Below are 14,654 nucleotides of genomic sequence, written 5' to 3'. Positions count from 1 at the left end.
CCAGCTATTGTTGGTCTTTGCTGGTGTAGCTGTTTAGGCCACCAGGTGGACAAGCTGTTCAGATCTGGTGATCTTATACTTTTCATTGGCCCATGTAAGTCATGTAAACCAGTGCTTCCCAACCTTTTTTCCTTGAAGGCCTCCTTGTCTGTGTCTAAGGGCGTATTCACACTAGGTCCCCTGGACCGGACCCGGGTTCATTTGGGCCGATGGTTCGGTTGTTTTTGATAGTGTGAACGCAACCGTACCGGACCCGGGTCCGCCTGAAAAGGTGGTCTGGGGTCCGGTTCGCTAGAACGCTGGAGAAGGTTGCTACGCAAACGTTATAAAGATTCTAAAGAATCTTTACCTTTGTCCTCTTCATTGCACTGCCTTTTGCTGTGTTGCCAAGTGATATTTTGTAAACAGAATTCTGGAAGTTCGTGTTGCTTATGACGCAAACGGACCCGGTTTAGCCTTAAGACCCAGAAGGTTACCGGTTGAGCCTAAAGACCCAGAGGGTTACCGGTTTTAATTATTCTGAGGGATATGCCTCATCATGGAGTAATCACCATTGCTTTATTGATGTGTTGGCCATAGCCTACTGGCTGTTTACATTTGTGTGTGTGTGTGTGTGTGTGTGTGTGTGTGTGTGTGTGTGTGTGTGTGTGTGTGTGTGTGTGTGTGTGTGTGTGTGTGTGTGTGTGTGTGAGTGAGAGAGAGAGAGAGAGCAGCCAGTAGCCTGTAACAATATGTGTGTTACTCCAAGCCTTGTGTTCACTTAACTAGTGCAGTGCCCGTACAAACAATGTTTTCCAAGAGACATGTTGCTCAATTATGTTGACGCAGGTAGATCATGTTAGATTGGCGATGATGTAGAATCAGGCCCGTGTAGTTAGTAGAGCTTTTTACTCACTTTGCAAAGTAAAAAAGTGAAGGGGAAAGGCGTTTGAGTACGTGCGTTTTTGCTGTTGTTGGGAAATGATAAAGCTAACCGCATGACCGTCATGCCAGTGCTATTAAAGGGATAATCCGGAGTGAAATGCACTTAAGATCAATTTTTCGGACTATTGGGAGTACATACGTTGAGTTGACACCAAAATCATGTCATTCGGATGTATTTTGAGAAAGTTCGCGCTCACCGTTTTTAGCCAAAACTCGTTAGCCTGGAAGTGACCGGGGCGTGTCCTTTCGCCGCTACAAAACGCTATTTTTATACCTCTTCTACTGTTCCAAACAACACTACACTTACGTGGTAGTGAGTAGAGGTTCCCTAAAGCCAAACCGAAGTATCAGCACGTCTTTATGTGGTCGGATAGAGAGTCCAGAATGAATTTAATCGAGTCCGTACCTTTCCGGAAATGTTAGTAAAGTGTTGTGAAAACGTTGCTAGCTGCAACAGCGACATTTCCGGAAAGGTACTGACTCGATTAAATTCATTCTGGACTCTCTATCCGACCACATAAAGACGTGGGGATACTTCGGTTTGGCTTTAGGGACCCTCTACTCACTACCACGTAAGTGTAGTGTTGTTTGGAACAGTAGAAGAGGTATAAAAATAGCGTTTTGTAGCGGCGAAATGACATGCCCGAGTCACCTCCAGGCTAACGAGTTTTGGCTAAAAACGGTGAGCTCGAACTTTCTCAAAATACATCCGAATGACATGATTTTGGTGTCAACTCAACGTATGTACTCCCAATAGTCCGAAAAATTGATCTAAAGTGCATTTCACTCCGGATTATCCCTTTAACTTGGAAGTGATGTTTGAAGTGATGTTTGAATGAATGTTACGCCCATAGCCGATGTCCAGATAGAGTCAAGAGCGGCTGTATTAAATGCAAATTTTAACAGAATGCTACCGACGTGTGTGTCGGCATATTGTTTCAAGATCAGCAACCTGATCAGGCAACGATGTATTAGTTTGTCAGCGAATGGGCTTTTTTTCTATGCTGGAGTAAGTGAGTGAGAAGGGGAGTGGCGGCTAGAGGGGTAGAATTGTATTTTGCTTAATTTAACGATATCTTTGTCATTTTTTGTCCAAGTCAGATGACTGGTTCGAGAGTTATGCGTGGATAGACAGACAGACAGAATGACTCACAGACAGACGTTCCTTGCATTGATAGATAAAATAGCTCATGTTGTTGCATTTTGTAACCAGTAAGTGTCAGTGTTGACTGAGGAATAGCAGACCAAACGTATTGGGTCACTTGCTTCAATTGACATATGAACTGAAGTGACATCCCATTCTTAAATTGCGTTTGATATGATGTTGGTCCACCCTTTGCAGCTATAACAGCTTCAGTTCTTCTAGGAAGGCTTTCCACAAGGTTTAGGAGTGTGTTTATGGACATTTTTGACCTCCAGTTCTAAGCGCTTTGTGAGGTCACACACTGACGTTGGACGAGGAGACTGGCTCTCAGTCTCTGCTCTAATTCATCCCAAAGGCATTCTATTGGCTTGAAGTCAGGACTTTGTGCAGGCCAGTCAATTTCATCCACACAAAACTCTGTCATCCATGTCTTTGCGGACCTTGCTTTGTGCACTGGTGCACAGTCATGTTGGAACAGGAAAGGGCCATCCCCAAACTGTTCCCACAAAGCTGGGAACATGGTATTATCAAAAATCTCTTGGTTAATGTTAAAGCATTCCTTCCCTGAGTTTCTGGAACTCTAGAACTGTAACTAGGCAAGCCCAGCTTGGGGATGGCTCCTTCCTGTTCCAACATGATCAATTGTGTTCATTATTAATTATAGTAAATATACATTACTCATAACATGTTTTAATATATCATTTTAATTAGTAATTTCCTTATACTGTATGTATGTATAGGTTAGATGCTCTTTCAGACAAAACACCCATGAACTGTGGTTGGTTGCAGCGCTGTTTCAGGTGAAATGCTTATATTTTAGTAGCCTACTTCACACTACCCTGTTACCATGTCGACCACAGTGGTTTCCTCCTGAACCATTAGTATCGAGGCTCTGATTTAAAAATCTCGCCAAAATAAACATTCCCATTTGAGTCCTACTAACCTTGTTGGATGACATCCAGCATCACAGACTCACTGAACTTGGAACAGTGTCACCAATGATGAATGCAATAAGGAATGAGACCCTCCTGAGAAATCATTCAAATATGAAAAAAATGTGCTAAATGTGAGCACTATGATTGTGAGAATTAAAACACTAAACAATAGGAGACAGGTGGCTGGCTAGGTCCTGGTCTTGGCCCGACTTGCATCAGCAACAGGATCCACCTGACATCTTCCACGCTCCAGCAACCCAATATCATATGACATCTTTCTCAGATCCTTAATTTGGAGGAAAGTATTTTGCTCAAAGCACGTACACTTTCTGTGACCCCGTGACCAGGCCTCAGATCAGGGAAGTTTGAATAAGTCTGAGGATGAACGAAGGATTTGCAGCTTTTAACTTTCAAGTGACCAAAACAGCAAAGTTCCCAAGTTAACATTAAAATTGTTGGGCATGAAAGTCCACATGTGACTACAAAAGTGCCAATAATCTCCCATCCGTTTCCTCCTCTTATTCCCACATAAAGTAACGTGAATGATGTTTTCACTGAGATTTTTTTTTTTTTTTTCTCGCATTAATTGTGCCTTAGGCTACCTCCTCTCGAAATGGAACACCGAGTTATGAACGATTTCCGGGACACGAGTTGGAGGACGGAGGAGAGAGGTCGTATGCAAATAGAACTTTGAGATGTAGTTCCGTAGAGGGAAAATACAACAACAAACGTGAGAAATCAGCAAAGAAATTACTACACGGAGAGCAAGGAGATCGGGCTTTTTAAAAGTCTATTGGAGTCGCTTCTGCCATTCTTCAGGTGTGTATCGCTGCACAATTTTTCATGTAGGCTTGGCTATTGTTTCTCTAGTTATTTACCTCGCCCTGGTCTATTAATTCCGTTATTCGGTATGCCATAGGGGAATTGGACGAACACTTTTTAATCAAATGTAATTAGCAAAGACATCGTAAAACACTGCCGATATGATAAGCTAATATTTTGTCAATCTATTTTCAGTTGCATTTTCAGCTCTGAACGAAACCGTTAACGAGTTATAGTCGAACGTGCGTTTTGTCTCATTCATCTCTCCTGCTGGCGAACGAAATAAGTTACGGGGGCATACACTTCCCACAAATTCACTATTTGACGACTATCATAAATAGCCTACTTCCATATGTTATTATTAGATAGATTGTTGCTGCTAAACCTTACCATACTGTATACACACACAGTCACACACACACACACACACACACACACACACACACACACACACACACACACACACACGCACACATCCAAATAAGTGTCCTTCATGACCTAGGCCGTCTGTCTTGTGACATTAGCCTACTTCAGTCTCTATCGCAACTAACTTCTGGCGGATGAAAGTCCATGTGGTGGTGTCAGACAGCAGTTCATTTATTTTTTGCGTTATTAGATAAATCACCGGTGTAGCCTGTAGCTCAAATTATTTTTTTATAGAGCCTTCCATACTTGCACGCAGTGTTCAAAATCGTTCGGAGAGCGATCCCCAACTATATAGTTCTTCATGTCGTTGATTTAGTTTAGTCCTTTATAATTGAGCTGTGCCTGTGAGATTTTAGATGGCCTCAGTGCAGCCGCTACCACGCACTGTGCGTAGTGCGTAGTGCGCACCAAGGGGCGTCGGGGGCACACCAACATTTAGCTATTAAATAGGTAGCTTTACTTCAAACTGCTTTTCATTCTTCAGGACGTTTATGTCAAAAACAACATGTTGCATGCAATGATTAGCCTCTATGGGTCCTCTCAATCTCCATCTCTTTCAACGCTATGCAATAGCGGGAGCGCATCTTGGGAACGCATCTTGAGCGCGTAAAGTAAATCATGAAGGCAACAAAGACAAGACGTGAGATTTTTGAGTTTTCCGGTTCCTACTACTGACCATGATGCACTGCGAGCGTGGCGGTATCTTCTATAGCTAGATGACACCAAGGTCATGGCTTCGGAATTTCTTTCTTCAAGTTTCGTTCAGTAAAACTAGCTGACGAGACAATTATCACTGCCTAACGCACCGTCAGGTGTCACGTAGCGTAGTTGCAGTTAGAGCATCACTCTCTCTCTGGTTGCAGTCACATGGCCGCATCAACCACAAAGGACTCCGATGTTCCTTTCTTTAAGTTTCATTTCATTTATTAAGCTAGGCCTACGACCTTGATTGTGAGAGGGTCCGCACATTAACAGACTGCACTCAGTGATTTAGAAATGGACTATAGATTAGAATTAGGTTAGTTAGTTTCCATAGGCCTAGAGCAGTTATACATATGGTGAATATGTGGTTCATTTTGCAAGTGGCTTGCTGACTTTTGTGTAGGTTATGTGTTGTTGGATTTGCTTGATAGAGTGCACAATCATAAAATACTGCGGCTTGTGGAATTAAAAGGTCCAACATCCTTAATTGTGTTTTGTATTTTCAGTGGGAATAGTTTGAAAAAGAAGAATGCCTTACTTCAGTTGTACATTGGATCAGAACTACAAAAGCATACAGAAGCTCATATTTTTATTCTGTTCATTTGATTTGTCATGCTCCAACAAAACGGGTAAGGTGCATTTAATTCAGAGACTATGGAAAATGCTGCAAGTATTGTACTTTGGTGCATTAGAGTTTTCCAGCAAACTTGAGTAGGAATAATAGCCTATTTGCCTGAAATTAGAATATCAAACTCTATTGCACTCTGTACTGTGACGGACAAATGCAGTATGTTTCACACAGGAAATTATAGGCTTTGTGTAGCCATTTTGAATGGCATTTAGAGAACAGATAAATTATTACAAAACACCATCCACTCACATAGACTTTTTGTTTGATTGATTTTCCTGTGTTACGTCAAAATCATCTAGGCTAATCCATCAATTGTGCATCTGGGGCATAATGTAACCCTTGGTTAATGTGGTCAAATTCAACATTGATTAATGAAATAGGTTAGCATATTGATCAAATAAACTGGTTTTGGTCCTTATGATATCATTTCATAAGGATATTGAATATCAATACAATATCATAATTATTTTTATTATTATAATAATGTTCGTTTTAGTTCCTTGTGGGGCTAGGTACAGCAACTATTGATTATTGACGTTACTGCCTTTTGCCTTGGCACGGCTCTCTAATTTTTGGCAGATAACACAAGGGCAGAGTAAGGTCAATAATAAGGGTCAAAGGTCAAATTTGAGCCCAAAATTATCATTAAAACAGGTAATAGCCAGATTTCCAGTATCCAGTTAAGGTATTTTACCTTTGCAGGGCAGTATAGAGGGAGAGGAGTAAATCGAGATTTTCCAGAATATCATAGAAGTATTACACACCACTATAACTACAGAAATAATGGTATGGTATGGTATGGTATGGTATGGTATGGTATGGTATGGTATGGTATGGTATGGTACATAAGGGCTGACTGCTTCAGAGAATTCTGCCAATGTGCCCCCCCTCAGGTTCTCACTCCTTATGGATGATGGGAACATACATCAGAGGAAGGACTCCATTCCCAGAATTCACGGCGTATGTGATGTTGGATGATATTGAGTTTGGGTACTATGACTCAAATGAAAAGAAAATGATTTACAAGGGCATTCATAAGGACTCTGGGAGAGTGAAAGATTTGGATAATCATACTGGGCTTTTTCAACAATTATTCGAACGCATTCAACTTAGAGCATTCAATGTGAAAAGCTACTTCAATCACACAAATGGTAAGCTGATCAATAAGGTCTGTACATTAAGAGTCATCTATAACCAACACAGCAGCTAAGACGTAACATGCAAGAGTTACTAATAAGAGTGACATGTGAGATTCTTGCCATCTCGTCTCACTTGCGGGCCTTTTGGCAGTATTGGCCTATTTGGTGTGGAGCTGGTCCCACATACTCTTAGCACTTTTACTCTACTCAGCAATTTTGTGTGAAGTCATTCTTCCAAACCTTGAAGTCACTTCAGAATAATATTTTAAGAATGTTTGTGTAAAGCAAATAATGCCTTTTGTGTGTCCACTTGGAAACCAAAACATTAATGTGGTTGTTTTCCCAGATATTGATGTTTTTCAGAGAGTTACTGGATGTGAACTAGCGGCCAATGATAGTTCAGGACTAATGTTTACTAAGGATGCTTACAATGGGGAGAGTATAGTCATAGATCGTTATGATGGAGACGATAATACTCTTCGCATTGGATGGAGGTGGCCAGATATAGAGAATAAATCATGGACTCAACAGATGAACTTCCACTTCCGCTACCAAACCATGTACCACCCACACTGCATCCAATATCTCGAAAAGCATCTGCGCAATGAAAGGAATCGTGTGCTGAGAAAAGGTACATTAAGGTCCATACATTACTCTGATATAATGTTCATGATTACTGCTCATTATAGGCTGCTTAGCTCTCTATATGACATGATATTGACAATGAAAAACGTACATAAATATAGCTGCAAGCAGCAGTGAGGGGGCCATGCAGTTTGGCCGGAGTAACCATGGCAACTCAATGCTGTTAGCTCAATGCTGCAGTGAGACATCCAATCCAACTTTGACCTGTTGGTGGCGCTAGAGTGTATGAGATGCTGACATGAGACTTGGTGACATAGTCATGGGACTGTCCCCAATCAGTGTGGCAAATTTCACAACTTTTTACCAGATGGTTCTATGGGTTGCCATAGACTCCCATGGCGGAATAATAAGGACGAATACTAACAAATACAATGGATGCCTTCGCAGCTTTTCTGCTTGGACCTCAATAACACAGTTTGGACAGAAAATGATTTCATGACATGTAGCCTCTTTATTACAAAAAAAATTACATCCAACCAACACCTAATAGCACATTTCTCAAATACTACACACTGCATTTAGGATTCCACCAACACCAGACCAAGTCAATGAATCTGTGTGAGGTTAGCAGCCTACCATGCTGTTTCATAATCATTTCCCACCACACAGTGAAGCCCAGAGTCAGGCTCCTCCAGAAGACACTCCCAGACTCTGGAGGGGCCAAAGTGACCTGCCTGGCCACTGGTTTCTACCCCCGTCACATCCGCCTGACCCTGCTCAGAGACGGCCAGCCTGTGTCTGACCACCAGGTCACTGGGGGGGAGCTGCTACCTAATGGAGATGAGACGTACCAGATGAGGAAGAGCCTGGAGGTCAGCGCAGAGGAACTACAGCATCACCACTACAACTGCACAGCTGAACACCTCAGCCTGGACAACAAACTGGACATCAGTTTAGGTACCTGGATCTTAATACAGTAGTTTTGAGTGAAACCCTTAGTTTTATTGTACTTTTAAAGCATATTTTCCCTTTTGCTGGCAGAGGCTGAGTGGGAGACAGGAACAACAATCACACAGTCACCTGTGACTGTTCTGGCAGTGTTTGTGTGTGTGGTGGGAGCCACCTGTGTTATCATGATATGGTGCTGGAGGAGACGCAAAGGTACAGCACAGCAGTGGCTACTGGGTTCTAGCTACAGTAGACCATTAGTCTGGAGTCATTCAGACAGCAGTGGCTACTGTGTTCTACTGTGTTCTAGCTACAGTAGCCCATTTGGCCTGGAGTCATTCAGACAGCAGTGGCTACTGTGTTCTACTGTGTTCTAGCTACAGTAGGCCATTTGGCCTGGAGTCATTCAGACAGCAGTGGCTAATGTGTTCTAGCTACAGTAGGCCATGTGGCCTGGAGTCATTCAGACAGCAGTGGCTAATGTGTTCTAGCTACAGCAGTGGCTAATGTGTTCTAGCTACAATAGGCCATTTGGCCTGGAGTCGTTCAGACAGCAGTGGCTAATGTGTTCTACTGTGTTCTAGCTACAGTAGGCCATTTGGCCTGGAGTCATTCAGACAGCAGTGGCTAATGTGTTCTAGCTACAGCAGTGGCTACTGTGTTCTAGCTACAGTAGGCCATTTGGCCTGGAGTCATTCAGACAGCAGGGGCTAATGTGTTCTACTGTGTTCTAGCTACAGTAGGCCATTTGGCCTGGAGTCATTCAGACAGCAGTGATCTTGCAGAAGGGACCTGCTATGTAAGGGATAATGTATAGAACGCTGGTCATTATCGGGAAAATAAGGACCGACAGGGCGAACCGGACCCCAACGCGAAGCGGAGGTTAACCTCTAACCTCAGCTGGCATATTAGAGCACATTTATTACTTCACAAAAGCCTTGCCCAGCCCAGCCCTTTTTTGATGATGATTTTACACAGACTTTACACAGTTTGGTATTAATATCTATAGTCGCAAGCCATCAAAGTGCCAGTGCCATTATCACTTGGAGGTCCCAGGGCCTTTCAGACGCGTTGAGAGCAGTCTGCTACACCTTGACATTTTCAAGTTTTTCATCTAACTAAAAACATTTACGCCAAAGTGGCACATGTGGTTATATTCTAGAAGACCTCAACAATAATGATATGAGAGTAAAGTGGATAATGAAATTCGTTTTTTGTTATAATTCCATGTAAACACAACTACCGGTATATAAAAAATGATTTTCAAAGATAAAAAAACAGTGCCTATAGAAAGTTATCATACCCTTTTGAAATAGTTCCTTTTTTTGTCTTACAGCCTGAAATCAAAACCCATTTTTAAAAAAATCTTTTCCAGTTTTATTTACAAATGTAGCTGTACAACATCAAAATAATGAAACAAAAGTCAACAGTTCTGAAAATTAATAAAAAATTAAAAACTAGAATAACAGGGTTGGAAAAGTCATCATACCCCTGACTTAATACTTTGTCAAGCTTCCTTTTGCTTTCATTACAGCCATCAATCTGTTTGGATATGTCTCTATTATAGCTTTGCACACCTAGACAGGGGAATATTTGCCCAATTTTCCGTGCAGAATTGTTAAAATTTAGTCAAATTCTGTAGGGAATGGCGATGGACTGCTCTCTTCAAGTCAATCCACATATTTTCTATAGGATTTAAGTCAGGGCTCTGACTTTGCCACTCAAGGATATTCACCATCCTATCCTTAAGCCACTGCTTTGTTCTTTTGGCAGTATGTTTAGGATTTTTGTCGTGTTGGAAGGCGAATGACCTCCCCATCCTCAGCTGTTTAGGAGAGGGACGCAGGTTTTCCTCAAGAATTTTGGTGTACTTGGCAGCATCCGTTTTCCCTTCTATCCTGACCAATTGCCCAGTCCCCGCTGAAGAGAAACATCCCCAAAACATAATGTTGCCCCCACCATGCTTCAAAGTAGGTATGGTGTGTTTTGGGTGTGTTTGGGTGTGTATACTGTGTTTGGTTAGCGCCTGGAGCTCAGTCCAAAAACTTCAATCTTAGTCTCCAAAAAGTTCGATCTTAGTCTCATCTGACCATATAAGCTTTTTCCACATGGTAGCAGAATATTCCAGATGTGTTTTTGCACTGAACTCCAAGCGCAATGTTTGGCGAAAACCAACACAGTACACCACCCAAAACACACCATACCTAGTGTGAAGCATGGTGGGGGCAACATTATGTTGTGGGGATGTTTCTTTTCAGCGGGAACTGGGCAATTGGTCAGGATAGAAGGGAAAATGGATGCTGCCAAGTACACCCACATTCTTAAGGAAAACCTGCGTCCCTCTCCTAGACAGCTGAGGATGGGGAGGTCATTCGCCTTCCAACACGACAATAATCCTAAACATACTGCCAAAAGAACAAAGCAGTGGCTTAAGGATAGGATGGTGAATATCCTTGAGTGGCAAAGTCAGAGCCCTGACTTAAATCCTATAGAAAATATGTGGATTGACTTGAAGAGAGCAGTCCATCGCCATTCCCTATAGAATTTGACTAAATTTTAACATTTCTTTACGGAAAATTGGGCAAATATTCCCCTATCTAGGTGTGCAAAGCTATAATAGAGACATATCCAAACAGATTAATGGCTGTAATGAAAGCAAAAGGAAGCTTTACAAAGTATTAAGTCAGGGGTATGATGACTTTTCCAACCCTGTTATTCTAGTTTTTCATTTTTTTATTAATTTTCAGAACTGTTTACTTTTTTTTCATTATTTTGATGTTGTACAGCTAAATTTGTTAATAAAACTGGAAAAGATTTTTTTTAAAATGGGTTTTGATTTCAGGCTGTAAGACAAAAAAAGTAACTATTTCAAAAGGGTATGATGACTTTCTATAGGCACTGTATATCTACCCAAGAATTTTGAAGTTTGAACCTTGAATCCAAAGGTGTTGGCTACATAAAAGGATATTTTATGGATACCTAAGGGTAAGAAGAGCATTCAAAAATGTAGTTTCACTACAAATAGGAAAAAAGTCAGACTAAATGAAGCCAGTGGCTGTTTCAAAATTAATGCAAATTTGAACGGGCTTTATGAATGGGCTGCTTCAGGCGAGAGGACTGAAAATTCTAGGATTTCTTTCATTGTTTTTACTAAGTGCCGTCAATACAGTTAAAAAAAAAAATAATAATAATATATATATATATATATATATATATATATATATATATATACAGTACCCTCCAGAATTATTGGCACCCTTGGTAAAAGTTGACTAAAAATAGGTCTAAAAAATAATCTTTAGGTGATTTATTGTACTCCCACAATGAAAACAATGAGGAAAAATACACCCTGCAAGGGAAGCAAATTTATTCTGAGAAAAATGAAAATCTCATAAAGAAATAAATGTTTTTAATAAAAACACGTCACTCACAATTATTGGCACCCCTACTTGTAATACCTTCTTAAACCTCCCTTTGTCAATACAACAGCATGTAATATTCTTCTCTGACACCCCATAAAGATTGAGAATACAAAGTAAGGGATTTAAGACCATTCATCTTTACAAAACCTCCCCAGATCGTCTAGATTGCTAGGTCCACACTTGTGCATTCTTCTCGTTGACTCATCCCACTGTTTTTCTATGGAGTTTAGATCAGGGGACTGCTATGGCAATGTCTGAAGCTTGATTTTGTGTTCAGTAAACCATATTTGTTTTGATCTGTGCATTTGTTTTGGTTCATTGACCTGATGAATGATCCAATCATGACCAACTTTTAGGGCCTTGGCAGAGATTGTTTGATTTCCTTTGAAAATGTACAGGTTTTTCTTGGTGTTCATGATGCCATGCACCTTAATTAGGTTCCCAAGGCCTTTGGGAATTAAAACAGCCCCACAATAGCACAGCCCCTCCACCATAATTCTGATTAGGCATGGGGTTCTTTTTAGTATAGTCATTCTTCTATGTACGCCAAAGACACCTTAAGTGTTTTTAGCAAAAGAGCATAATTTTATTTTCATCTGACAATAGACCACACTCCCAGACATGTCATGGTACCATTCAGTAACTCCTGTCATTTACATTGTTCATTAAATGACTCTACTGGCTTTAACCTGGCATGCTGTCTAAATAATCTATTAGCAGTGAGGTCACTTTTGAAGATTTTTGGGGGGGACTTGGTGACCCCAAGATGATAGCTTTGTCTGTAACTCTCAACAGTGGTTCTTATGGATTTTTTTGCCTATCATACCATCCTCCATACTGTGCGTGGGAGCAAAATAGCCATGGGTCTTTGTCCAAGCATGTTTGCCACATTTCCAGATGATTAGAACCTTTTAGTCATCATTTTAACTGGAAATATAGGCATTTTCAACAAAATACCTAGTTTCCATAGACATTCTCTTACTTACAAATGTCAACACAATTTCTTTTTATTTCAATTTAGTGTATTCTCTTGTCTCTCCAATGTTGAAAAATGACTAGAGGATTTAGCCTCTGAGTGACTTCATTTTCATACCATAGTGAAAAGGAACGTCATGAACTACTTCTGAAAGTTCACAGACACTCTGATTTACTTTAAAACGTTGCATTTACATAGCAAAATGCTCCTGTTAAATGTTGTACATAATATGTTTCAGGGGTGCCAATAATTGTGAGCAAGCTGTTTTTGTTAAAAATATTCATTTCTTTATGAGATTTTCCTTTTTCTCAGAATAAATTTGCTTGCCTTGCAGGGTATATTTTTCCTCATTGTTTTCATTGTGGGAGTACAATAAATCACCTAAAGATTATTTTTTATACCTATTTTTAGTCAACTTTTACCAAGGGTGCCAATAATTCTGGAGGGTACTGTATATATGTCAAATTAACTGATTCATTTTGATTAATTAATTTTAGGAAAATATAAAAATAACGCAGATAAATCGATTGTGACCTTTGACCTAAGGTACCAAATCAATGCAAAGAAACAGTGTTGACATTGAGGCCCTTAGGCACTTTTGAATTTTTTCCCTCAGCATATTAGGTCATATTATAGATTGTTATGGCCATTATTTGAACAGTGAAAGTAATAATAAAACAGTTTTTTTTTTTTACTTTAATGTCTCTGATGCTGATTATTCAATGATTCATTTGAACTGAGATATTTAAAATGCTTTAACAGCAAAAATTCTATATGCGATTAATTTAGATTAATTAGCAGAGTATGTAATTAATTAGATTAAAAATTGTTATCGATTGACAGCTCTAATATATATACACATATTTGGAACCTATTTGAAAAATGTAATATTCAAGGTTTCTAATGGTGTTCACTTGTATGTTTCTAGAACAAAAACTCGCAGAGAATCAGATGTTTGTTTGGAACCGTTTTTCAAATCCCCAGGGGGGGATTTAGACTCCTGCAGCCAGTCAGACACAGGAAAACCCGGCTCAGGATCTGGACGGTCCTGGACGATTCATGAGACCTTCAGACTTTGCACTGTATAATTTCTGTGTACAGTAGTTCCATCTGGGAGGGATCTCCTCATGCAAATGTAAGAAGATAGTCTAGTGAGAACTGTTGCTACAGCAGGGCCTAGAAGTGTGGCCATTGTCCCATCTTTTGTTTTTTATTTGTCCAGTGTTTGTTTGTTCATTGTTTGTCACGTAAACCTGCCAGTACCAGAAAATGAGAAAAGCTGCTTTCTTGACGCTTGGAGTCTTCCCTCCAGCCGTTTGGACACACACTCCTTCACAAAGATGCATTTAAAAAATCTGGTGGAGGGAAGTTGTACTTAAAATGACTACTTGTGTTTGTGCACGTATGAGTCTAGTTCAATTCAAAGTGGCCTTGTGTTGGCATGGTGCTTTTTCCAGTTCTCCTATTAGCCTGTTTGGTGCTCATTGAGCTCAATGCAAATCCAACAGGCTAATGGGCCAGCTGGAAAAAAACACCATGCCTCTCTAGCTATGGTGAAGGGTATGTGATTATGTGGGGCTATTTTAATTCCAAAGGCCAAGGGAACTTATCAGGATGCATCATATCCTGGATCCATGAAACAGCTGGCTGGTCCTATGGGAATTTAACATACTGTAGGGGTCAAATACTTAATGCCCCCTAGCATTTAAGGAAGAACATTTATTTATTCATGATACATTCTTCAATCACAAAGAAAATTGGTGTACGTAACGGTTTGATTTTTACTCGTTTTTTGAATTAAGGCATTAAGATCAAATTGTAAAATGATGATTTTATATTCCTGTTTTTAGGCAACTTTAGCATGGTATCAAATACATGTCCTCCCCACTGTATGTACTTTATGTATCTGGGTAAAGGGGAAGATACAGGTATGTGTATCCGGGTAAAGAGGGAGATTGAGAGCAAGGGGGAGGGAAGGAATGGTTGGGAATTGATGTGTA

The 14,654-nt window shown here is 40.4% G+C and overlaps 1 protein-coding gene across 1 annotated transcript; it reads left to right on the top strand.

Moving 5' to 3' along the window:
- Window positions 1–3,681: 3,681 nt before the first annotated feature.
- Window positions 3,682–14,033, top strand: LOC134088449 (major histocompatibility complex class I-related gene protein-like). The gene is made up of 7 exons (XM_062542414.1): window positions 3,682–3,822; window positions 5,460–5,582; window positions 6,478–6,735; window positions 7,070–7,354; window positions 7,978–8,265; window positions 8,350–8,469; window positions 13,583–14,033. Exons 2-7 carry the CDS (start codon window positions 5,483–5,485, stop codon window positions 13,648–13,650), a joined length of 1,119 nt encoding a protein of 372 aa, XP_062398398.1. The 5' UTR covers window positions 3,682–3,822; window positions 5,460–5,482; the 3' UTR covers window positions 13,651–14,033.
- The last annotated feature ends 621 nt before the right edge of the window (window positions 14,034–14,654 follow it).

Source organism: Sardina pilchardus, chromosome 8 (assembly GCF_963854185.1).
Source record: "Sardina pilchardus chromosome 8, fSarPil1.1, whole genome shotgun sequence".
NCBI lineage: Eukaryota > Metazoa > Chordata > Actinopteri > Clupeiformes > Clupeidae > Sardina > Sardina pilchardus.
Note: the sequence above shows the minus strand (reverse complement) of the source record. Positions and strands in the feature narration are given on the sequence as shown.